The sequence below is a fragment of the Cryptosporidium andersoni genome (genome assembly GCF_001865355.1).
Source record: "Cryptosporidium andersoni isolate 30847 chromosome Unknown contig_16, whole genome shotgun sequence".
Taxonomy (NCBI): Eukaryota; Apicomplexa; class Conoidasida; order Eucoccidiorida; family Cryptosporidiidae; genus Cryptosporidium; species Cryptosporidium andersoni.
Genome location: NW_027122831.1, coordinates 1 through 25,740, shown reverse-complemented (window position 1 = coordinate 25,740; position 25,740 = coordinate 1). Strand labels below are relative to the sequence as shown.

Here is a 25,740-nt window from a genome sequence, read left to right as displayed (position 1 = left end):
ATGATGATGATGATGATGATAACCATAAAGTAGAGATAAGGATATTACCAAATAGATCTTCTAGAGGTAGAAGATATACTCAACTAGTAGGTGAAGAGGCAGAGCGTGATACTCAATTTTGGGGTCATAATACATGGGAAGAAGAGGAATGTGATAGTGAATGGTCTTCTATTAACCAAGATGAAGAGTCTGAAGAATCAAGTTCAGAATCTTCTCAGTCAGAGGATAATGCAGATGAAGAGTTTGTAGAAATTGAAGATGAAGATGATGGATTGAGCTACAAAGATTCATCAAGGAAGAATAAGGCAATATATAAAGGTAAATATAAAGATCCTTCACTATTTTCAAAATCTATGCAGAAAAATTTACTGAGAAGACAGAATAATACAAAGAAAAAAGTCAAAAATACTAGTTCAAGCAAACCCAAGGAATCCCAAATTGAAGAGAGGTCAATGTCAATTAGAAAATCAACTGAAAAAAAGAAACAAGATTTACAAGAAGAGATGAGACGAAGGGATGAAGAAGCTGTAGAAAGGGCAAGGTTACGGAGAAAGAAGAGAAATCATGATGAATCTAACAGATTACCAAAAGAAATGACACAAGAAGAGAGAATTGCTCAGAGTAAAATAGTTGAGAAGATGAATACTGAGAGTTTATCATACTTAGAAGCTTGTGAAGAACAAAAGCGTTACTTAGATAATACTTCTGCCAGCGTGAGAAAACAATTTCAATCAGGTTCTTTAAATATATACATTTCTTGGTCTTCTTATCGCCTAATGGAATCTGAAAAAGACGAAGCAAATTCAATTTTATCAGAGGATGAATATTGTCGTGAGATGCTTTTGTATACTGATGGTATTATTCCTGAAGTACTAAACCAGCATAGATGTAGTAAAGATAAGAAAGAAGCTATGTGTAGTATTTTTGGTACAAAAGCACGCTATTTAGATCCATTAACAAGTCAGTACTATAGTAACTTTGAAGCTTTCAAGATTATAAGAAAAGATTATCATGTAATGAAATATAAAGAGTTTTTAAAAGAACTGAAAGATTTGAATGATTTAATATACAAAAAGAAACAAGAACTTACAAATATACATGAACTGACGTAAACGTAATTGTTCAGAACTATTTTAAGTGTATAGATTGCACTTTCTATCATTTTAATACAAAGCAAATAACCAACAAGTCTTAATATGAACTAGACTTTAGTTGTTTAGACTGCAATAATAGAAAGTTTCACTTTTCTATTGAATAGACTGCTTACTTTAGCTAGTAAATTAAGGATTTGGTTGCACTATAAACAAATTTAAAAGATATCTTCAAGATAATATACTAAATTGTGATCCATTCGTCATTTCAAACAGAACTTGTGATCATGAAGTTTCACTGGAGTCTTCACTAATATATACAGTAAATATAATGGTAAGATAATACAAGCTAGAACAAATTAGTTTAAGAAATCTAGAAATTTTACTATAATCCAGAAAAAAGAATTAGGTTTAGGATTGACTGAGTAGCTATAGTTATAACGAACTCGGTCACATTATAGTCTTCACAACTAAATTTAGATACCTTATATCTAACTATTTATTCACTGGTTTACAATGCCTCTTAGAATTTCACTAGTGTCTTTGGATAATCCTTGCTTATCAAGAATCCTTTCTATTTCACTCTTCATCAATGCCTGTCTAATAGGATCAAGCTTGTGTATATATGAAAATCCTCTAGAAAGTGCTGCAGCTGTCATCCCATTGATACTATCAATTTCTATTATTGCATCAGCCAAAAATTTGTAACCAGATCCATCAACACGATTAAATGCAACAATATTTGAAGAGAAAGCTCCTATAAGACTTCTAAAACAACTTGGAATTATCTTTTTTGCAACGAATTCTGGATGCTGATACAACTCAACTACTCTATCATATGTCTCAGGTATAGGTATTGATGCATGTATAGAAAAGAACTTGTTTAAAGTCATTGTATCAATATTACAAAGTTCATAAAATGAGTCTAAGATCTTCTTTGACTCCTCAGATTCTATATTTATAGCAAGAATTACAGAAATAGCTCCAAGCTTTGCTGTCATAGATATACTATTAAATTGTTGATAAGCTAATTCTAAAGCTTTTTCTGGATTGTAATACTTCAAATAATCAAGCAAGACATTCATCAATTTGCGAAGTCCAATAGCCTCCATATTCAAACCCTTTCCTTTAATAAATGGGCTTTGGGAGTCTAATGCAAGAAGATCTTTATTAGCTGTATGATATAAATTGATTATCTCGTTCTCAAACCTTGATGCCAAAGCACACTGTAGAGCCCTTACAGATGTTACAATTGTATCTATATCAACAAGTGATACTAGATTTAAGATCTCAGTAAAACTTGGTAACATAATTGTGGTTGCAACAACTATTGGCTTAATATCTCCATCAGGATTTGCTGAAGTATTCACACTAGATAAGAGAGCTCCAAAACATCCGTAGATAGTCTCTGATAGATTTTGGTTAATAACCTCATTAACACTACATTCTGCAGAAACACTGTTCACTCCTGCCAAAATAACTCTTCTAAATAAAGCTTGAGCAGACTCATATCTATTGTAATGATTAGTATCATTAGCCAATAACAAGGCTAATTCTTCATCAGTTAGGGGAGTTTTATATTTAAGAAGTACAGGAGCAGAGAAATCTCTCAAAATTGATGGAACTGGATCTGACTCTACATTATCAATAACAAATGTCTCTTGTTGAGAACTCAAAATTAAAGTTTTAGAAGGTAATATTTCCTTTCCTGTTTCTCTACATAAAAGACCAATAGTAATTGGGATATAGAAGGGTCTCTTTCTGGGCTGACCAGGAGAGGGATTGCACCTTTGTCTTAATGTGATCGAGTAAGTCTTCAGTTTACTGTCATAAACTGTAGAAACGACCTCAACTTCAGGAGTTCCAGCCTGACTGTACCAACGTTCAAACTGAGCTAAATCTACATTGTTTGCATCTCCCATTGCTTGACGGAAATCATCGCAAGTCACAGCATGTCCATCATGACGAGCAAAATATAAGTCTATTCCTTTTCTAAAGCCCTCCTTACCTAAAATTACTTCATACATCCTCACTACTTCAGCTCCTTTCTCGTATACTGTAACAGTATAGAGATTATTTGTTGAAAGAACTGATTCAGGACGGATAGGATGAGCTAAAGGTCCAGCATCCTCTGCAAATTGACCCGACTTCATATAGTCAACATTAAGTAACAATTCATTTAATCTATCAGCCAAGTCTTTAGTAAATTCCTGATCTCTATACACAGTAAGACCTTCCTTAAGAGTCAATTGGAACCAATCCCTACATGTGACACGATTTCCAGTGTAATTGTGGAAATACTCATGGCCTACAACTCCTAGTATTCGGATGAATTCATTATCAGTACTTAAAGTATCTGAAGCCAATAGACAATTGACATTGAAAATATTCAGACTCTTATTCTCCATTGCACCAAAGTTAAATGATTCCACAGCAACAATATTGAATACATCTAGGTCATACTCAAGACCGAACTTCTCCTCATCCCATTTCATTGCTAGCTTTAGACTTTCCATTGCAAGAGTTAGTCTATCTACAAATCTTGGTTCACTATAAATAAATAACTTCACCGTACGTCCAGACATAGTTACGAATGAATCCTCAATACATTGTAAGTTACCAGCAACAGCTGCAAATAAGTAACAAGGTTTAGGATAGGGGTCTGCAAATATAGCATAGTGTCTAACGGTTTCTTCATCTGATTGCGAAACAATATCACCACTTTCGACTAAATTCCCATTAGACAGTAAAATAGGGCACTTAGACTTATCAGCTTCAACACGCACTCTGTACTTTGCCATGATATCTGGACGATCCAGGAAATAAGTTATTCTTCTAAACCCATCAGATTCACATTGAGTAGAGTATATACCTCCAGAATAATAAAATCCCATATTCCGTGTGTTTTCTTCTGGGACAATCTGAACTTCAGTCTCTAAAATGAATTGTTGATCCTTCTTTGGTATCATATTACTCGTAATAACCAACTTTCCATCAGGACCATCTGGTTGGAAATAACCTTTGTACAGGCTCTTTACCAGTTTAGTTCCATTTATCTTGACAGAGAGTAATTTAAGGCAATCTCCATCAAGAACTAGATCTGCACGATAGTTTGCACACTTTGGATTTCTACGCATGGTTAAACGAGAGTAAACATCTGTGCAATTATTGGATATTGATATATTTAAGTAAACTGTTTCAATTAAGAAATTTGAAATTTGGTAGTCCTTTCGATAAATAGTGCCCTGTGGGTTAGATGATGGCAAAATGTGTAAGTTACAAATCCCTGAATCTCCACAGATGTTTGAAAGACCACATGTTGTTAATTTGTTACCCATATTTTAAGTAGATATAAGCCACGGAATTCTAGTCTTTTCAAGAATATGCTTCTAGCACAAGCAAAATAAGTAAACTAGGAAATTCACCAATATCAAAGAAAAAAAATATTTTAAGGCGATTTATTTAAGGGATATATCACTGTTAATCTTGTATAGTTTACTATTGTATAATATAGTACCCTCTATCTCAAAAGAGTAAGATAATATGAGCTAACAAATCTCGACGTGTGCATAATTATACAATTTACCGCCTAATACGAGACGATACAGTGCATCTTAGCGGGTTGTGTAATTGTTTAAAGACATGTAAGCTAGTTTTAGTTTTGCTGTTATTACTTTGAAAGGTGCACATCAATACTTCATGTTATAGCTCATTTCGAAATAATTGTTCTAAATTTTACCTTTAATACATATATATATAACTACTTACAACTTAATTCCAATTTAATGTATACGAATTAGGGAATCTTGGTTGCGAATTAGAAGTACCTAGTGCACATTACTAATACGTTTTTCATACTAAAATATCTCTTAAAATTCAAGTTAATTCAACTACTACTTAAAATTAGCTTTATTGTTATATGTGCATTTCAAGATCATATATTGGCTGTTCCCCAAAAATTTGCAACTTAGTAAATACCCAACAAACCATTTAAAGAGTGTAAGATGTGGTAGCCAATAGTATTTTGTTATCAACTACTTATATGAGAGGTTATTTAATATGAAATCCTAGAAGATTTCTTTGTGCTATATACCAACCAAAATTTTACCTATTATTTCCTTAGTATCTTTAGAGAGTGCTGGTTCTTTTAATATTCTTTCCAATTGTTTCTTCATTAAAAAATTTCGTTTTCCTGATATTTTGTGTACCTCTGAAAATGCTCTAGCAGTACTTGCTGCAATAGATGGATTAAATTTATCAATATTAATGATCATGTTTGCAACAAATAAATATCCATCACCTGATTCATTATGAAAAACCACAAAATTATTTGCAAAAGTACCAACCAATGATCTGAAACGATCTGGATTTTTAAATTCTCTTATAAAATCGGTATGTTTAGCCAATTTTTCTATATAATTGCAAGTTTCCAAATTGCTAGAAGAAGCTTGTATAGCAAAAAATTTGTTCAGAGAAATTGGATTATCATTGCAAAGTTCATATAATGTTCTTAAAGCAACTTTTGTTTGAGGCAAGTCAAACCCCATATCTAATAAAATAGACAATGCCCCCAACTTTGATGTCATTGATTTACTGTCATGAAATTGCATTGATGCTAGTGAAGTTGCTAAACTGGGATCTATAGCCGAGATATATGATAATAGAATGTTATTTAGTCGTCTCAATGTTACTACTTTATGATTTATACATCCAGATTCATGCATAAAATTCCCCATTTGTGAAACTTCAAGCGAAAGCTCCATGAAAATTTTGTGATATATGTCACTTATTTGAGAAGAAAAAAGCTTTGCTATACTTTTTTGAAGGTTCTTCTTGGCATATATTAATTGATCAACATCTATCCTAGATAGATCTGCAGTAATCTCACCATAACTAGGAAGTGTTAAAGCTTCTATGCAAAATTCCAAGTCCTTCTGGAAATCCTTACTGTTGTTCTTGTTATCCAAAAAATTTAAAATGTAAAATATTGATTTGCTTATATGATTGATAGAATATGATCTTTTATTATCATTTATTGAATCTTCTATGAAACGTTTATATAAATTTTGAATTGATTCAAAACGGTTAAAATAATCTGTATCATGTTTAAATATAAAATAAAGATCTTCATCACTCATTGGAGTCTTATATTTCAATTTTACAGGGGCAGAAAATTCCCTCAATATTGAAGCTATTGGTTCATCTTCAATATCATTAAATGTAAAAGTTTCCCTAGCAGAATCTAATACAACAATAGTAGATCTTAAAAGCTCCTGACCAGTATTTCTACTTAATAAACCTATTACAATTGGAATATAAAGTGGCTTATATACACCAGTATCAATATTACTAAAATCACAGTTTTGGCTCAAAGTAATTGAAAATCTTTTTACTGCCCTGTCGTAATTTGTAAGCTCTACTTGAACTTTAGGAGTCCCACATTGGTCATACCAATGTTTGAATTGAGTTAAATCAACATTATTTGCATCTGCCATAGCTTGATGGAAGTCGTCACAAGTTACAGCTTGTCCATCATGCCGATTAAAATACAAATCCATACCTTTTCTAAAACCCTCCTTACCTAGTATAGTTGCATACATCCTTACAACTTCAGCTCCTTTCTGATACACAGTACTTGAATATATATTATTAAAGTTCATTACAGAATTGGGACGAATAGAATGGGCCAAAGGACTAGAATCCTCTAAAAATTGCTTTGATCGAAGATATCTTATATTACCTATACGAGTACGAATTTTAGACAGAAATTCCGATGAAAATTCTTGATCTCTGTACACCGTAAGACCTTCCTTTAGTGTCAACTGAAACCAATCACGACAAGTTACTCTATTACCAGTATAATTATGAAAATATTCATGCCCAACTATCCCCAATATATTCTCAAATTCACTATCGGTGCTGAGCTCTTCAGAGAATAATAAATTATTAACATTAAAGATATTTAAACTCTTATTCTCCATAGCACCAAAGTTGAAATAGTCTACAGCTACAATGTTAAATATATCCAAGTCATACTCCAAACCAAACTTCTCTTCATCCCATTTCATAGCCAACTTGAGACAATCCATTGCAAATTTTAAACGATCTACATAATCTGGTTTACTATATATAAATAACTTCACAAGACGCTTATTAATTCCAGTTGTGTAGCTATCCTGTATATAAGACAAATCCCCTGCAACTAATGCAAATAAATAACAGGGTTTAGGATATGGATCGATATAAGTTGCATAATGCCTCGTAGCCTCTTTCCCATCATTTCGAATAATATCTCCACTTTCAACCAAATTTCCATTGGATAGCAGCAAAGGACACTTTACTTTGTCAGCCTCTATCCTTACCTTATATTTTGACATAATATCAGGTCTATCCATAAAATATGTAATTTCTCGAAATCCAATAGGTTCACATTGAGTAGAATAAATGCCATTAGAATAGTATAAACCCATGTTGTGTGTGTTTCTTTCTGGTACTATTTTTACAAGAGTCTCTAATTTAAATTCTGGTGAATTTTTAAGGCATTTTGAAGCAATCACAAGTTCATTATCTACGTTTGAATGTGATCCCTTTAAAATTTGATATTGTTCTGGAGTATTTTCCAAAGATCTTCCATCTAATTTAACAGAAATTAAATTAAGATTTGAGTGACCATTTAAGTGTAAGTTAGAACTGCTACTTCTTTCTAGGGGTTGTATAGTAAGTAGAGATTTAACTATCGTGCAATTTTCTTGTATATCTATCACCAAATCAATAGATGGAATTTTAAATTTTGGATACTCATATTTAGATCTATAGATAGGTTTTAAATACTTTTCTGTTATTTGAGAGAATCTCCGCGAAGCCTTAGAGACATGAACCCAACCACTAATGCAAAATTCCTGTCCAACTTTGTGTCTCAAAAAATTCATGCAGAAATATTACAAATGACTCACTGTACTAATAGGATACTAGCTGATTTAAAGAATCAAAAGTAAAAATGGAGGGAAGTTCAGTAGTGCCCTGTAATAAATTCTAGAATAACTCAAAATCGGATAATCTTATTTATATACTAAGTATACATTCAATTGTTGTTAAATTCAATAGATTCTTCCAAGAAGAAAGTATATCATTAGAAAATCAGAATTTACTAACCTAGTGCTATTTACAGATCATAAGAAGAAGAAAGGAATTATCTTTATTGAAAAAGATGACCATCACTAAAATACTCGATGTTACGCTCTTCCTAGTAGAAACTCATACAGGTATATTTCGTACTATGGTGTATAAGAAAAATATTATAATTCAGTAAAATTATTGGGCGCTATGCTGAAGTAGCTACAACAGGTTGAAAACCTAAAACCTTGACAAAATTATGGATAAGTATATAAATGGGTACAGTGATGTTTTAGTTCATCATTTGATGCTTAAGGATGATGAGAGAACACGTTCTTATATGGAAGCTATTGAAAATTGTAGGGAACTTCTTGAAAATAAGATAGTTCTAGATGTTGGTTGTGGTACAGGAATCCTGTCATTATTTGCAGCTAGAAATGGTGCAAAGAAGGTATATGCTATAGAATGTAGTGAAACATTTTACTTAGCAAAGCGTATAGTTGAAGATAATGATATGTCTAGCAAAATTCAGGTTATTTATGGGATAATTGAAGAAGTTGAACTACCTATAAAGAAAGTAGATATCATTGTTTCAGAATGGATGGGATTCTACCTTTTACATGAGGGAATGTTGGATAGTGTAATATATGCTAGAGATAAATGGTTAGATAAAAATAATGGCCTAATTTTTCCTTGTTTAGCAACGATTTATATATCTTTAGCTGGCATCCCAGAATTTTGGAATACCAATTTTGAAAGCTTTGATAACTTTTATGGTTTTGATTTTTCTGCATTAAAAAAAACTTTACTTTCAACTTATCTCAATGTACCATCCATTATAAGTATTTCAGATGAAGCTGTTAAAAATTCTTCAGTTGAGAAAGTTTTTTTTCTGAACCTTTATAAAATTAATAGGCAAGATCTTGATGATCTTAAAAGAGTTGTAATAATTAAAGTTACTGATACAATCGAACAGGTTCATGGATTTGCTTTTTGGTTTGATGTACAATTTCCCTCTAAAAGTGAGGCTGAACGAAATATGCAAAGGAATGAAGCTCAAATCTTGTGTAATTACGATCAACTAATATTGAATACTGAACTATACTGTTATAAAGAAGTAGTAGTCCTTTCAACTTCTCCTTATTCAAAGGCAACACATTGGAAACAGAGTATATTATTGTTACCTAGTCCACTGAAAGCAAACAAAAACTTAAATTTGACTTGCAAAGTATCAATGAACAGAAATAGAAATGAATCTCATCGTTTCTATTCAATATCTGTAGATGTTATAGATACTAATGAATAATTTCTAATATATATATCTTTTTTTGTTTCTAATTTTGATACCACAAGTTATTTATCATTTAATAAGAATACTTGGAGATATATAGGGAGCTTATTTTACAATTTCTAATATTTAATGGTATATATTACCAACTTAATAATTTTAAAATATATTCTAAACTAAAAACTTACAATAAAACTATAATTTACTAATGATCAAAATCAATTGGCTAAATATTTGCTGAGTTAATTTAATTATGTTATATTACATCTCTGTTCACCTATAACAAACCAAAAAGGTATAAACAATCACAATTCACTTAAAATTTAACATTAAATATTATCTATCATTACTTCTTAATATTTTAATCTAATAAAAAAGGATCAATATGTAGTTAATATTACAACCTGTTCATTGAATCTAAAGTTAAGAAATAAATGGATCCACTTACAAATTAACTAACGAAAACTTCACCTATATTTAATACTAAAATTTTCAGTACTCTATACTTTGAATTGAATTAATTTGTGAATAAATGCATAACATTGTATATAATCTATGAGAAAAAAAGTTATCTTTAATGTTTAGATTATATTTTATTATTAATTTCTAGAACACTTTTTATATTGAAATATTGATAAGATTATTATTTAATTCTTTTATTATTTTATTGTATAAAATAACTTTTATGTAGTATATATGGAATATTCAAAGAAAGTTTACTGGATGAAAGGTGATACTTTTTTCAAACTATCTATTGAATATGTGAATTTCTCACTTTTATTTATAAACAGTTAATTATAATATTTTTTCTAAACATCACTATAGTCAATATTAACTAAAATTGTTCAGGTATGTGAAGTATGATTTATAGAGAATATATTCACTTACATGAGAAAATATATATTCATATATAGACATGTATTTCTTAAATTAAAAAAACAGTTATAATTTAAAAGGTTATAAATATATCTTTAAAATTTTAACTCAGTATTGTAGAGATTACTAAATTCTGATCAAATTGGCCATAAGATATTAGTATGAAAATTAAGGATCTTCTTTATAAAAATGTTATAAATCTATATTAAACAAGTTATACCTGCACAAGAATTGCAACCAAATGAATTTTTATATTCCATTATAATTTTTTAAGGCAAATTTCCGGTGCGTCTATGTATCTATTCACTTGTGGTCAGCCAAATAGTTAGACTAGTATGAAAAGTTCAAATTTAATAATTTATTAACTCATGAAAAATGCTTGCTGACTGGATAATTCCAGTTATTGTTACTCTAAGTATTCTTTTATTTATTTCATTAATGCTACTACTTTGGACATTGCTTAGATCTTCTCACTATATTACTTCAATATCTAGATCTCAAAAAAGTAAGTGATATACAAATAAAACAATGCTATATATTGTTATTGAATATCTATAATTATCGTTATTTTAGGCCGTGAAGAATTTATGCAAGAGATGAAGTCAAATTTAAACAAAAATCCTAATCAGTATTGTAATGGACACCTCTCAGCACTGTGAGACTCATATTTAAGCTACATTTAATAGATCTCTTACAAGTTCACACTTCTGAGCAGAAATAAACCCAATATACTCCAGAATATATTAGTATTACATTCAAAACTACAGTACTAGTTTAAGTGTCATATGTATAAATTTAAATAAGCCTTATATGTATGTTTTATATCTAAAAAAAAAAAAAAAAGACTTAGACCTCTCATTTTCACCAAAAAATAATAAAAAGATCTCCAATTTCAGCATTGAAATATAAGCGAAAATTGTGAAGAATTTAAGGTGATCACGATAAACTAATATCTCGTCGAGATGCTCACAGAGTTGGATGATATATGAAAGTACATAAAAATACTGGAGAAGTAATAGACAGGATTAAGTTAAGGTCTAACCAGTGTATAAATTCATTTCATCTCTATATCCACCCAGGTATTAAAAGATAGAAATTTAAAGTATTGATAATAATAATTATCAAAAATACACTTTGTTATACTGTTTCCCTTCTTTTAAGGTGAATAATAATATATCTTATAGTCTTCTTAAAAAGCCTCAAATCCTCCAACTGAGCCTTTGGAAGGTTCCTCAAGCACTTTACCGATATCAACGCCTCCATATATTTTATGCACAGTACTTATAAGTTCCAGAATACGCGGTTCCCTAAAGTATAGAACTGTATTAAACTTTTATCTAAGTAATTTGAAGTCTACAATTCAACTGAAATGAGCTCTGCAGCTGACCCTATTGTTCAATATATACTTGTAAGAACTGATTTAAATTGGAATCGTGGCTCAATTACTGCTCAGGCATGTCACGCAAGGTAAGACTGAAATTCATTGAAATGGTTATGTCCAATATTTAGGTGTCAAAAGTAGAACTTTCATTGTGTATTCATCTATTCAAAAACACTATTTAATTATCAATATAGTGTAGCTGCTATAGTGGAAAATATTACAATGCCTACAGTGCAGTCATATATTCAAGATATCAACAATATGCATAAAGTAGTTTTATGCACAGACTCATCTGAATCACTAATTAAACTTTCCAATCTGCTTAAGGAATCTGGAATTATACACAAGTTATGGAACGAACAACCTGAAGATATCCCAACTTGTATAGCTACAATGGTAAGTTTTCTTCTTACAAATTCCATGAAGATATCATTATTTATAAGTTTTATATAACATAATTATTAATTTAACAGTTTATTTACTAGTTTTACTATTGCAGTAATAAGTATATATTTAATATTAATCTGTCCCCATTTCTTCAGCCAAATTCCAAACATATTCTAAAAAAGTTTTTCGAATCTTTTAAGTTATATAAATAAATACAAGTACTTAAAGTATGACTCTGTAATTTTTCAACAAGAACTCCAATGCATATTACTCTCAGCGTAAGATCATATTCTCATGTAACCTAGAAAGTACACTTAAACATCTTTTTGGCGGTGTATCACGCTAGTACATAAAGCTTAGGTAGTACAGCATCTCTTAAAAAGTTCTCATGTATGACTATCTTAATGAATATCCTATCGGATGGAGGTAGGGTGTATAAATTTGTGAAGTTTCCTCTTGGGAGATTTATGTATTCAACTCACAGAAAGTTGATGTACCACACAATTTTTAGAAATGCGATATACTTGACAACAAAACAATTTTGTCTTTGCCTAAACGATTACAACAAAAAGTGTTTGGAAAACCGAATCACTCACTTATATTCTAATTATAAATTACAGGGGAATTCATATATATGTGGGATAACTGACACGGAAGAATTAGACAAAAAATATATTAAGATCGATCTTAATACGACGAAATTAAGTACTTCACGTGAAGATATGTTAAGGAACCATGATAATTTAACAGTAAGTATTAAAGATAAAAGCTCTGGAAAAGATAACCCTTTAGAAATGGAGACTGAGGAGAATCGACATCAAAGTTTGAATAAGGATCAAAAGCCTACTACATACAGTTCAGCGCAATTCCTGATTTATGCAGGAGGTCTCGCAACAATACTGTTCCTATTACTAATAGATGTGGACAGTAGTTCTACTGAAAGAAAAGTGAAATCTATGAAACTGAAAAGCTGGAAGAGAATTTTAGATAGCTTTGAGGACTTTAATGATTGGACTTATGATTGGATTATTGATAACATTATCAACAAAATATTCCCTCTGAGTAATGAACCTCTACTTCCAGAATTTGAAGATTTGGGATATCCTGAAAACCTCCCAACATTAGTTTTAGATTTAGATAAATTGATATGTAAATTATCTCACAATAGAAAAAATGGCTGGGGTATTGTTAAGAGACCTGGTGCTGATAGATTATTTAAAGAGCTTATGCATTATTACGAAATAGTAATATGGAGCGATGAAATATTTCCTATCCCTCAGGATACTGTAAATAAATGGAATCTACCTGTGATAGGAGTTCTAGATAGAACCCAATGTACGAGGAAGAGAGGGAAGATTATTAAGGACTTATCACGCTTGGGAAGGGATTTGAATAGAGTACTGTTAATAGACCATGATTCCAATGCAGCCTCAATGCAACCTAATAATGCAGTAATATTATCGAGCTATGATGGTGATCCAAATGACAGAGAACTTGAATATCTCATTAACTTCTTAAAGGCAGCAGCAGTGCAACCAAACAATCTTCAAGATTTTCTGAATAAATATGGTGGAGGAGATAAAGATATTGGATTAAGATATAAACTAGAGAAGACTGAGATTGAACGTAGAAGTCAAGCTAGACGACCTCTTGGAAAATTTTTCTCATCAAAAGGCATCAATACGTAGACTAGGAAATTTGTTCACATCCTATGATAATCTATACATCTATTTTAAGTAAATTTTAGTGTTTACTAATATTGATATATTTACATTTGTCTTTGATCTGGAATAGATCTTGATTTGGAGTGCCTAATTCACTATTGTATCATCTTGTTCTTTACTTATACCTAGTAAGGAATGACTATCTATCTCGCAGTTATCTTTATCAGTACACTTTGAAGTATTATATAATGTTTCAGTATTTTGTTCGGTACTTTCCCTTAGAATAGCTTCTCGAAGGTCTCTTCGTTTTTTTTTTAGACTCCCTTCCTTGAAAGCTAACTCATCAAGCTCTTGCTGAGTTTTCTTCACAAATCTATGATACAATACAGCTCCCTCACAAACTTCATCAACTACTTTAACTAGCTTCATTGTAATTCTTGGGCCTAATTCCTTTAAACTTACTGATACCTTTCCAGTTAAACTTCCTCCTTTCTCTGATAGACCAATCTTCTCCCTATTATCAAGTACAGCTTCTTTCTTTGGTATTGAAATTTCTACTGCATCTTCCATCTCACTATCAAAACTGCTACCTGCATTGTTAGATAAAATATAATCGGCAATATCAGCACTTCTTCCAATACTTTGTAATTTAGAAGCTGATGTTTGAAGCAATATCCTTTTCACTGCTTTTGAAACACCGGCTGGATATCTAATTATTGCATAGTGCCTCAGCTCAAATTTATCCATATCCTTATCATAATCTATAAGAACCACCCTTCTACAGGATCTTATCTGAGTCTTAGCCAAATCTATTGCGGGAAACATACCAATGATAGTAGCTTGAACTAAATCTAATGAAGTTCCTTTAATATCCATATTCTTCAATCCATTCAGAACTAGTAAAGGAGAAACCAAGTAGTCAGTTTTACAAGAACGTGGTCTTTTCTGTGAAGACCTAACATCATGCATTAAGCAAAAGTTCTCAATACAAAATGTAAGAGTTGGACCTGCAGGTAATACTACTAGGCGTAAATATAAACTACTATTAGTTTGACTGAGAATTAACATATGGGATATTCCTAAAGGGCCAGCAATACTTATAAAATCTTTCAATTTGTTAGCTCTCTGCTCCTTTAGCCTCAAAGAACTCCATGGAGACATCAAATATCTCAAATCTACGATGAGCTGTTTTACTGACTGCATTACTTTCCCACGTCTTAAGACAAAACATTTTGGAATAGATTTCAATTCTTCCTCTGCATCTTCATCACGGTGAGTTCTTGTTTTCTTCCTTCTACCATGTACCCTTGGCATATTAAGAAAATAAATCGGATGACACCAACTAATTTAATTAAAAAATCCTAGTATGATACCTTTTGTAAGAAGTTATAGCAGGATCTTTGCAAAAAAAAACCTCATTTAGACCAAAACTAATATATTATTGATACCCAGTTAGCGGCTAGAGAAGACAGGACGCCCGCCCATCCAGGTTACATTACCTCTGAAGGTCTCAAACAGATTGTCGGAACTTAAGGTGCTGCAATAGTTTAATTATGACATTTGTACTTTTATCTATTGTATTCAGACCTTTAAAAAATCTTAATTTATATTTATATTTTGTAGTGAGGTGCTGAGGTCTATTGAAGAACTTTTTATATGGACTCCTTACTACTGGATTTGGAATCTTCTTTAAAACATTTATCCACTATTGATGATGCTTACAGGTTAGCATTAGACAACTTCAGTATTATAAAATCCACTATAGAGGAAAAAGGTGGTACTTGTACAGTACCTATGCTAATAAGGGTGACGCTTGATACACTGGGACGTGTCATAAAGTATGAAGGAGAATCTCTTAAAATTATTACAGGTCTAATAGTGCTACTAAGGAAATTAATTGAAATATTGGATATAAATCTATTAGGAATCAACTATGCATCAGTATCAGGATATATCATATACGAGCTAGTCAATTTAATGAAGAAATTAGTTGAATCAACGTTTTTAGGATGTATGAGACATTTGATTATATCACTACGACATATATGCTCTATTGTAAATGAAATGAAATTAAGTACAGATATCATTATATCACTAATTGATATATTTATGAATAAAAATATTAACGATAGAAATAATGAGATAGAGATTTGCATACTAGAAACTATATCACTGACACAAAGCAATACGACCTTAATTCTAAATGTTCAAAAATACTTAATTAACATACTCCTTAATAATGACAAAAAATATATTGAATCCACGGGGGATCTGGTTTCAATCCACAAAGTTCAAATGAAGAAATTATCAAAACTCTTCCGTCGTTTAATGCATATGTTTGACGAAAAACAGCAACATGAGTTTATTTCAATTCTAACTTTGTATACTACAACTTCACAATATAAGTTCTTGGCATGCACTTCTCTAGAATGTATTTCAATAATTTTAAAAACAGTACCAAAGGAAGAAAGCTGTAAGAGTAAGAGTACATCTTTATTGGCTATTTTTGCTTTAAAGTCCTTATTGAACCTACCTTTACCATCAACAATAGATATGCTGCTATTATCAAGATATCTTGAAACTTGTGGTAATTGTTTGACTTGTATTGTATCTGAAGTTACCTGTACTAACAACTTGGAGATTCAAATTTGTGATTTAATCGATAATTTAGTTTACAGAATGCAACAATGTATTAACTCTATAGATCCTAGTGTACACTTAACAATTGTGAAGTCTGCAGGCACTATCTTAACTACAGCTCAAAAAGCAGTTTCAAACTTTCTCAAAAATAGTGCAAACACCCATGTGAATCTTGCTTTATTTCAACATTTACTGTCACGTTTAGAGCCATTATGTAGTACAATGTTGGAGGATTATAAATGCAAAGTTTCCTGGCCTCTTGCATTAGGATTAGCCTCTGAGTTGATAGATAAGTGGGATGAAATAACTTTAAGTAGTTTAAAAGGCTTTACAGATATTATAGATAAGTTAGAAAGTGCTCGTGACGAAGCAACAACACTCTTGTTCCCAAATTTAATTTCCCGTGTTTTGAATATGGCATCTGTAGCTTTAGCTGGGAATGAAACTACCGAAATGTCTTCTATAATATATAGTGATGTTTCTCCATGTAGAAATGAATTAAGGTATTGTGTCGGAGTCTTTATCCGTGCATTTGGGCCTTCGAGAATTTTAAATTTAAAACCAATAAACTTCGACTGCATTCCACTGTCAGATCCCCTTTTTGGAATTAAGACAAATTCATGGTTACTACCTTTACTTAGAGCTCATACTACTAGAACTCATTTGAGCTTCTTTTTAAATGAATTTTTACCTATAGCTCTGAAATTAGACACATTATCTATTAAATTAGTCGACTCTGAGCCAACTCACTCAAGGCTATACAGAATTCTTGAAGAACAAATTTGGTCTCTTCTCCCAGGCTACTTCGATGAAGTTGTAGATCTTCCACAAGTATTTTTAGATGCTAAATACACAACTAATTTACGAGTATATATGGTGCAGCTATTAGACAGAAATGTAACTCGAGACTATGTCTGTAATGCTCTTACTAAGCTCTGTAGACAAACTTTAATTGGCAAGAAATTGAATTCTTCCCAATTAAATGAAATTAATGATGCTAAGAAGACGTTAATGAATGATCAAAGAGAGTACATAGTTATTCAATCTATATGGAAGCAAAACATTCCTGTTCTATCACGTGATGTGCAGACTTTCTTGGCTTTGATGGTTGTGAAGTTCCTTGCACTACACAAAAGTGATATAGAAAATACTCAACCTTCTACAGTAAAGGAACAAGCAGCTCAACATTATTTGAACTGTATCCAAAGTATGGTACCACTTTGTCCTAATGAGATACTAGAGGATAATATTGGCAATTTTAATCGAGTTTGGGAAAAATTAGCAATCGGAGTTGATAGTTCTCAACTACCAGTAAAAAGTTCTGAAATTATAGCCTTGGTTGATGTGGCAACTGTAATGATTACTAGATTACCTATTAAAATAGTTTTGGAACTTATCTCTACATTTGCAAAACTTTTAAATATCCTTATAAACAAGGCTGAAACCAAGAAATGTAAATCAAACTGTACTAATCAACTTCATCGAAAGCTTTACAAAGGGCTACGGGAAGGACTTGAAATTTTAATTTTAAGTGAAGATGAGATGATAGTGAAAGATATGGACTGGATAACACAAGTTTGGAAGACTACATCACAGGATACTGAAACTTGTCCACCCAATGCCTTGAAACACCGTTTAGGATACTTGAGAAAGTTTGTTAATTTTTTGAAAGTGACAAGTTCTGAGAAAGACTTTAAGCTGCTTTATAATTTTGATAAGACAGAGCTTATTCATACACTTATTCCTGAAATTTTATTTTGTATGTGTGAATTGAATGTTGGAGTCCGAACGAATGCATTGGCTTTGTTAAAGGCAATAATTGAGTGCTTTATAGATGATTCGGATATGCTTCAAAATATCATTATAACTATAATTTCAGCATCTGGTGTTAGATTATATAATTCAGGTAATCACAGCTACATGAAGATCGCTTGCTTAATTGCATTATCTCGAGTTATTTTTGATTATGGAGATATTTTTAAATTATTTAAAATATCTGGTGTATATAATATACATGAGAAATCTGAATCCTGTATAACATTAGTTTCAGATGATACTAACTCTACATCTATAGTATCAAATAACTCTTGTAGACCTTTTGAAACAAAGACTAGTGCATTAACTTTCTCTGGAAATTTGGAAAGTGGTACTTCTTTATTAGAAACAATAGTAGACGTTTGCATAGTAAATCTATGTGACTTAGATAGTTCTGTTTACCTGCAAGCATTGAAGTTTGTTAAAGTGTGTATCCATGTTTTAGATCAACAACAACTAAATAAATTTGTAGGTAAATTTGTTCCACTAATACTAGATAACAATCATAACGCTCTCAAGCATCGTGTTAATGTGAGAAGGTTACTTTTGAGACTAATTAAAAAACTAGGACATGAAGTTACGCTAGTGGCCTTTCCGTCTAAACATCATGCTCTTCATCGTTATCTTGTACGACACCTGAGACGTCAAGAAATTAAGAAAAGACATAAAAATTATGATGGTAGTTTAAGTAAAGACGAAGAGGATTTTGAAGCTATTATGCAGGGACGAAGAACGAAAGATGAGGAGACTGATGATGAACAAGATTATAATGCTGAATATAGCGAAGGTCATAAAAGTTCTACAAACAAAAAGATGACTACCCACGTAGATAGAAATGTTCTTGTTCCACCTAGTATCTCAGGACTTCTAGAGGTATTTGAAATGGACGATGAAAATTATGATAGTTTAGATATAAGGAACACTTCCAAGCGAAGATCTGAAGATCTATCTTTAACTATACTAGAAGATTCAACAGGTCCTGATGATTGCCCACTTGATTTATTGAGCTCAAAGGCTTCCCAAAGAATTATTTTGCAGAAGAAAAGACAAAATACACGCAAATCAGAAGATTTGGAACATATGGATGATAGTATATCATTTGACAATTTTGGGAAGATTGTGATCAAAAAGGCGGATAAAGAAATTAACAATTTTAACTCAGATATTCCGAGAGACTCAGCACAATATGTCGAATCTAACAAGATAGAAAACACAAAACAAGGTACACAGTGGGTATCAGCTTTAAAACAGAGACACCAAGCTAAGTTTGAACAGGCAAAGAAAAGAAAGCAACATATATTAATTAAATCAGCCAAGGACTTTAAATCTAAAAAGGGAGGTGGTGATATATCAAAGAATGGGTTACAACCATTTGCATATATGAGACTAAACCCAGCTCTATACAAAGAGGAACATCGTCTTCAAGCGACAAAAAGCATTTCTAATTTAGTTTCCAAAAGAATCTACAAGAAAGTGACCTCTAGAAGACGAGCCTATTAGAAATACCAAATCTCAAAGTTTTAATATCTAGTGTGATTTATATTAGGAACACCCCTAGTTCTGCACTTTTGTAACTATATATAAATCAAGGAATAACGAAATTTGAACTTGCTAGTAGTGTACCTAGCCAGTAACATACTTGAAGGTTGAATAGTTTTTGTATTACTTCTGATATCTATCAATATTATGGTTGTAAATTTACATCTATATTTTACAGATAACCTCGTACACATCCCATGAAGAGCCAAACAAAATATATTCTTGGGTACTATTAATGTCTCCAATTAATAAATTTAAGCGATATATCCCTATATATATATATATATATATACCTCAAAATAATTCGTGAACAATAAGAATTAAGATACAAACAATAGGAATAATTCACATTGTGTCTCTATTACAAGGTATCTCAAAGATTTTTACAAGTGCCTCTCATTCAATGACCAGTTTATTAATTAGGATTTTAAATAATAATAGTAACAGTAATAAAACTATCTAACAAGGTAGGAAGGGCCAATCCACAAAAAGCCATTACAGATACCACTTTCTTAATATGGAGGCTGTCTACTTCCTCCAGAAGGAACACCACCAGATGGATATCCACCTCTTGTTCTTGGAGGCTCACGATCTTCCCTAGAATAGTAACTACTGTTTGGAGGATATCCATCATTGGGTCGACGCTCTCTATCCTCATCTCGGGGATAATATGGTCTTGAGCCCCCATAATGTCCACTTCTAGGTGACAAGCTTCTACGGTCATACTGAGGTCTGCTTCTGCTTTGAAAGCGGTCATCAAAGCGATCAGAAGGGTGTCTGTCACGATCCTCATGAGGAAGGGGAGGATATCGATCTCCATAACCACCACGCAGTTCATCTCGGCGTGAATAATATTCATCCCGAAGAGGTGGCATGCGATCATCATAACCTCTTCTGAACCTGTCATCCCCATGAGGATATCTGTCTCTACGATCATATCCATCTCTTCGTGGAGATCTACTACGTTGGCGATACCTAGGAGGTGATGGATAACGATTTCTAGGACGACCTCCATAAGGACCTGAAGAATAAGATGGAGGTGATCTCCTCTTAATTCCATAACCATTAGCAGCTGCCAATTCCCTATCTAATTGCCCCACATCTTCTTCTGCTCTGATAGTTTTACCCAGAAATGGTAAGTTGGGGATTTCTTCCAAGGCTCTCTTCATCTCCTCAATAGTCAAATATTCAACTACACCAACCTTCTGGCCTTGGTAGTGGAATACAGCTGAGTAATTCACCTCTCCGATTTGTCTTCCATAGTCCTTAAGATCTCTCCAAGATGCATTTTCATCCAAGTTAAATACACATACACGATAGTGTTTTCTAGGAGGTCCACGCCCATCAGATGGTAGAGGACGGTTATATTGAGGTTTATTGGTATTTTCTACATCCTTTGTTCTCACTAAAGGATCATGTGGTTGAACAGCAATTCTTTGGCCACCAAATTCCACTCCATCCAACTCTCTATGAGCCGCTTCTGCCTGGCTTTCTTCTTCATATTCTATAAAGCAAAATCTTTGTTTAAGTTCTAGTTTACTAATTGTCCCAACTTTCGAAAAGAAGTCCCTTAGGTCTTGTTCTGCATACCCTGCTGGCAGATTACCAACAAATACCTTGCCTGACATAAGAGAAAATTAATTAGATGCAAACCAATAGATTTATTTGTGGGAATCCCCAATATATATGAGTTCTTTGTAGGAAATAGCACTAGATAAATTAGGTTTGTACTTTCTGACTATAGAGTTCTACTAGGTCAACAAGTACTACTCTGACGAGTTCCACATAAAGATAGAAAACTTACGAGGATTAGCTGCTAGAGCATCCATTTAGTTTATTACAGTACTTATCAAAAGGAAAAAGACTACTAGTGATATACTCGTTAACTTTTCTTTGGTTGTAAATATTTGTCTCCCGATACCCCCTACATGCCGCCTGTCTCAATTTAGACGAGACGGTATCACTAAAGAGGCTGTTTATAGTAGTATGATTGGGGTAACTATAAATTAGCATGTCAAACTTATGGTGTATAAGACAATACATTCATGAATATTTTTTCCACTAAAGTAATTTTAGATACTATGTGTGTTCAATTAAACTAAAGGAAATGATTGAAGGAATAAAGAAACATATTCATAAGACTTTGGAAAGTGCACTTACACAGGGTTTTACTTCAACTAATTGTGGTATTCAAGGGGAATTAGATAATGAATATTCACTTATTAGATTAAGAGGAATGGTTGAATTCTGTTTAGAACCTGAATTATACGTATATGCAGCAAAATATAAAAACGATACTGGTAACAATAAGGAAGTGTTGTCGGGTATATTTAAGAGTAATATGAAAGAATTGGGAGATAATCTAGAGATCATCAAATTTGATACTAGACAAGTATACAAACTTGTACCAATACCATATCTAACTTCTTGGGCAAAAAGTGGAGGAACTTCATCTCATGATATCTGCAATTGCGATGAAGAGTTTCCTCCACTCAACTTGAGAGTTTATAAATTCTCCCAAGATTTAAGTCAAAGTAAGAATAATTTAGAATTTCATTTTATTCTCAAGAGTATAATGAATTTTATAAGTCTTGGTGATAAAGGAGGTGAATTGCAAGATGAATTTAAAGTTAACGAACTTTTAGAAGTAATTGGACTAGTTGAAGTGTTTAAAGTTGAGTTTCCAGATAGCAGCGATGCAAGTACTTGTGCTGATCTAAGTTATAGAGGAAATGAACTTCAGATAAATATAGAATCAAGTGTACCTTATACAATGGAAGTAGTTGGTAATCAATTTAAGGAGCTATTATCTAATCAAGAAGACGAATTGTCCCAAGTTATCTGCCCAAATGAAAGTTTCGAATTAAGAAAAGTATATATGATTCATGTTCTTGGCTATAAAAGAATATCCAACTATGTCCCGATTCGAAGTTTAACATTAGGATTTGATGGCTACCTTGCAGAAAGAGTACTAGCAGCAAATAATAGGGATTTCCTGAATAAGCTTATATTAAGAGGCCCCTGTAAAAATTTAGACTCACTTTACAACACTTTGTTGAATTATATTGCAAATAGAGCTTTTTCTGGGAATTTACTTGTTGCAGAATATGTATTGTTGAGTATGTGTGCTAGAAAACTATCAAACATTAATGTTAAAGACGAATTCAATATTAATGATAGCACTCAAAATTTAGGTTGTATTGCACTCCATATAAGTAACATCAGTAATCATTCAAATCGCCTTGTTGTAAGTAATATCTACAAAGTTTTCAATGATCTCATGCCACGCTTAATTAATATAGATGTAACAATATCAAATTTAAATTCTGACAACTTTACTCCATGGTATGATTGCAATTCTTGTAACTTTCATACAGGTTTACTACAATTTCCCAATGAAAGAAACCTTGTAATTATAGATGAAACAAATCTAGAAGAAGGTAAACTAACTCTTAAAGGAACAGAAAATTTATTGAATATAAAGTCTCTACTATCAAACAGTATAATTAATTATAAGTTTCCAGCCTATCAAGTTCCAATTAGATGTGAGGCAAATATAATCCTACTATCTTGTGGAACCAGATCCTTAATTGGAGATTTTATACTGAAAGTTCCTCTGGATGAAGTTTTACAGGATGAATTCACTGAATGTACCAATGAGGATATAATTTCTAGAGATCTATTGTATCAATTAAGACTTTATATTGCACTTGTGATAAGTTGTACAGATACTGTATATTGTGATGAATCGGTTCTGAACCATGTTTCACATACATTTGCTGAGAGAAGACAAGCTTTCTCCAAGGACGGAAGAGAACAGATAAAACCTGATATTCTCCATTCTTGGATGGCTTTATCACGATCTTATGCTCTATTAAAAGGTGAAACAGATCTTACAAAACAAAGTTTTGACTATATAATGAACCTAGAGACAAAAAGAATGAAATAACGATGTATAATGTGTATAGTTGTTTCAAATTCATATTAATAAATCTGTTATAGTAATTACTTTTTCTAGAAGTTAAGCAAACTACCCATTACCGCGCTTATTTTACTAGGCTAGAGATTGTAAATATTAGAAGTTCTGGAACTTCGTAGAACTGTCAAAGACAATTCATTTCTAACTTGATCATATCCATGAGTATTTAGTTTCCTTATATATCCATTTACTCTAGCATTATTTTATCCCAACTTTTTGTCTATTCCATCAGTGGCTTCTAATATTTGAAGAATGAACAGAGCTAGTCCTACTTCTATTAATAACATCATGAAGCTTTACTTCATATAAGCAAATCTTCTTGATATCATCATATCTATACTCTGGAGGACAGCTAGGAGTTGGAGGTATTGATTCTTGTCTTTTACATGTTGCTCCTTTCGGGTCATTTACTAAATTATAGCCTTTTATACAAGAAATACTGGGTTGAGAAAATTCCAGAGTTTGGCAATTGAAAGTCTCAGCTGCCCATTCAAAGCCGCTTGGGCATGAAATTTGAGCTAAATCTCTCTTATGTCCTACACAAGTTGGATTTCCATCTGGTGTTTGCTGAAGTTCAGTAAACGATGGACATTCAACTAATGGTTGTATAGTATTCTCATGTACACAAATCTGTGCAATCTCATCTAACTGATACCCCTTGGCACATACACTATCAGGATTTGTAATTCGAGTTTCTACACACTTGCCATTCACTAAAACATTCCCTTCAGGACAATTCACGATCATTTTGTACCTTTTCCCCCAACCAAAGCAGACCATACCACGAGTCTTCTCGCTCTTGATAAGTATAGGTGTCCCTGATCCCAATGCTTCAAATTGTTTGCGAGATACCTTGGAGTGTCCTACCAGTGCCCCTTCTATAGTTTGCTGTGTATTTCCTGTAAGTTGGTTCTGCGTAGTTGGGAAGAATTCTCGTGTATAAGATTCACTATATGAGACATGTTGAAGTTTTCTTTCAATACTGGTCCCTTGTGGAACAGGTAGTACTGGACCACGCCCTGCTCCTGGAGGAGGTATTAAGTCCTGTCTAAGTGCAAATGAATTATGTCTTAACTCTAAAAAAGGTGGACATTGCAGCATATAATCCTGATACCACTTTACACAAACATTAGTGTTAGTCTGATAGTATCCCGAAGGACAATAAAAAGATGCTGGAACACTTTTTTTTAATACGCAAGCCTCTCCTTCTTGAACATAGCCTTCCGGGCACATCATTAATGGCAATTGAGCATCCTTGGCTTTACAGGAGTTAGTGCTTTTATCATAATCAGTACCTTGAGGACATTTAGGATGAGGGGGTTCTTGAGACTCTTTTTCACAAATAAATGTCGAATTATTTAATATGTATTCCTCGGGACATTGAGGATCTACTTCACATTTAAGAGTTTGTCTGTTCAAAGTTGTTCCTTCTGGACAAATAAGGTCTGTCTCTTCTTTTTTTACACACATTCCACTGAGAATATTTAAAGTATAATTTTTGGGACATTCTACTTCTGCTGGTAATAATTTCTCTAATACACACATATTATTACTATCAGGTTCAATACCCCCCTCACAGGCCTTGGGGGGAACAAAACTATGGTAGTGATGGCATGTACCGTTTGTTGTCAGTTCCAAACCTGGAGGACATTCTACGTGAGGATCTGCAAATTGGAGTATTAAACAAATGATCTCATCTCCTACTGAAGCTTCATTTAACACTCCATGATTCCTTAACCCCGATGTTGAATTGTATAGGGCTTGGTAAAATGTATCATTAACATTGTTAGATGATATTTGTGATTGACCTCTATTATAGTGTTGTGAATCTGAATTTGTTAAAGGAGATCCATAAATCGATGATGAGGTATCTGCACTATCCGCTATTGTAGTAGTTGATCCACTATAAGTTGATAACGAACTACCTGAATTACTCCCTATTGTGGGAATTGATCCACCACTATTTA

At 32.4% G+C, this 25,740-nt stretch overlaps 11 protein-coding genes across 11 annotated transcripts in view; 7 read left to right on the top strand and 4 right to left on the bottom strand.

Moving 5' to 3' along the window:
- Positions 1 to 1,112, top strand: part of cand_020790 (uncharacterized protein) — a gene marked incomplete at both ends in the record, with an annotated part of 1,368 nt that extends 256 nt beyond the window's left edge. The window contains one exon of the mRNA XM_067212309.1: positions 1 to 1,112. This exon is cut by the window's left edge and continues 256 nt beyond it. Within this exon, the coding sequence (XP_067068943.1) occupies positions 1 to 1,112 (1,112 nt within the window).
- Positions 1,113 to 1,594: 482 nt separating this feature from the next.
- On the bottom strand, positions 1,595 to 4,429 carry cand_020780 (peptidase family M1; the record flags this gene model as incomplete). The annotated part of the gene is made up of 1 exon (XM_067212308.1): positions 1,595 to 4,429. One exon carries the CDS (start codon positions 4,427 to 4,429, stop codon positions 1,595 to 1,597), a length of 2,835 nt encoding a protein of 944 aa, XP_067068942.1.
- Positions 4,430 to 5,176: 747 nt separating this feature from the next.
- On the bottom strand, positions 5,177 to 8,020 carry cand_020770 (peptidase family M1; the record flags this gene model as incomplete). The annotated part of the gene is made up of 1 exon (XM_067212307.1): positions 5,177 to 8,020. The coding sequence occupies one exon, from the start codon at positions 8,018 to 8,020 to the stop codon at positions 5,177 to 5,179; it is 2,844 nt and encodes a 947-aa protein (XP_067068941.1).
- A 443-nt stretch (positions 8,021 to 8,463) lies between these two features.
- cand_020760 (arginine N-methyltransferase protein) lies at positions 8,464 to 9,510 on the top strand (the record flags this gene model as incomplete). The annotated part of the gene is made up of 1 exon (XM_067212306.1): positions 8,464 to 9,510. One exon carries the CDS (start codon positions 8,464 to 8,466, stop codon positions 9,508 to 9,510), a length of 1,047 nt encoding a protein of 348 aa, XP_067068940.1.
- Positions 9,511 to 10,743: 1,233 nt separating this feature from the next.
- Positions 10,744 to 11,027, top strand: cand_020750 (uncharacterized protein; the record flags this gene model as incomplete). Its single annotated transcript, XM_067212305.1, has 2 exons — positions 10,744 to 10,873; positions 10,942 to 11,027. The coding sequence occupies 2 exons, from the start codon at positions 10,744 to 10,746 to the stop codon at positions 11,025 to 11,027; spliced, it is 216 nt and encodes a 71-aa protein (XP_067068939.1).
- A 326-nt stretch (positions 11,028 to 11,353) lies between these two features.
- cand_020740 (uncharacterized protein) lies at positions 11,354 to 12,234 on the top strand (the record flags this gene model as incomplete). Its single annotated transcript, XM_067212304.1, is given in 5 exon segments — positions 11,354 to 11,447; positions 11,566 to 11,709; positions 11,721 to 11,835; positions 11,944 to 12,145; positions 12,223 to 12,234. The coding sequence occupies 5 exon segments, from the start codon at positions 11,354 to 11,356 to the stop codon at positions 12,232 to 12,234; spliced, it is 567 nt and encodes a 188-aa protein (XP_067068938.1).
- A 306-nt stretch (positions 12,235 to 12,540) lies between these two features.
- On the top strand, positions 12,541 to 13,824 carry cand_020730 (NLI interacting factor-like phosphatase family protein; the record flags this gene model as incomplete). Its single annotated transcript, XM_067212303.1, has 1 exon — positions 12,541 to 13,824. One exon carries the CDS (start codon positions 12,541 to 12,543, stop codon positions 13,822 to 13,824), a length of 1,284 nt encoding a protein of 427 aa, XP_067068937.1.
- A 123-nt stretch (positions 13,825 to 13,947) lies between these two features.
- On the bottom strand, positions 13,948 to 15,114 carry cand_020720 (ribosome biogenesis protein SSF2; the record flags this gene model as incomplete). Its single annotated transcript, XM_067212302.1, has 1 exon — positions 13,948 to 15,114. The coding sequence occupies one exon, from the start codon at positions 15,112 to 15,114 to the stop codon at positions 13,948 to 13,950; it is 1,167 nt and encodes a 388-aa protein (XP_067068936.1).
- A 342-nt stretch (positions 15,115 to 15,456) lies between these two features.
- On the top strand, positions 15,457 to 19,755 carry cand_020710 (uncharacterized protein; the record flags this gene model as incomplete). Its single annotated transcript, XM_067212301.1, has 1 exon — positions 15,457 to 19,755. The coding sequence occupies one exon, from the start codon at positions 15,457 to 15,459 to the stop codon at positions 19,753 to 19,755; it is 4,299 nt and encodes a 1,432-aa protein (XP_067068935.1).
- A 551-nt stretch (positions 19,756 to 20,306) lies between these two features.
- Positions 20,307 to 21,623, bottom strand: cand_020700 (RNA recognition family protein; the record flags this gene model as incomplete). The annotated part of the gene is made up of 2 exons (XM_067212300.1): positions 20,307 to 21,415; positions 21,599 to 21,623. The coding sequence occupies 2 exons, from the start codon at positions 21,621 to 21,623 to the stop codon at positions 20,307 to 20,309; spliced, it is 1,134 nt and encodes a 377-aa protein (XP_067068934.1).
- A 278-nt stretch (positions 21,624 to 21,901) lies between these two features.
- Positions 21,902 to 23,743, top strand: cand_020690 (uncharacterized protein; the record flags this gene model as incomplete). Its single annotated transcript, XM_067212299.1, has 1 exon — positions 21,902 to 23,743. The coding sequence occupies one exon, from the start codon at positions 21,902 to 21,904 to the stop codon at positions 23,741 to 23,743; it is 1,842 nt and encodes a 613-aa protein (XP_067068933.1).
- Between the last annotated feature and the right edge of the window lie 1,997 nt (positions 23,744 to 25,740).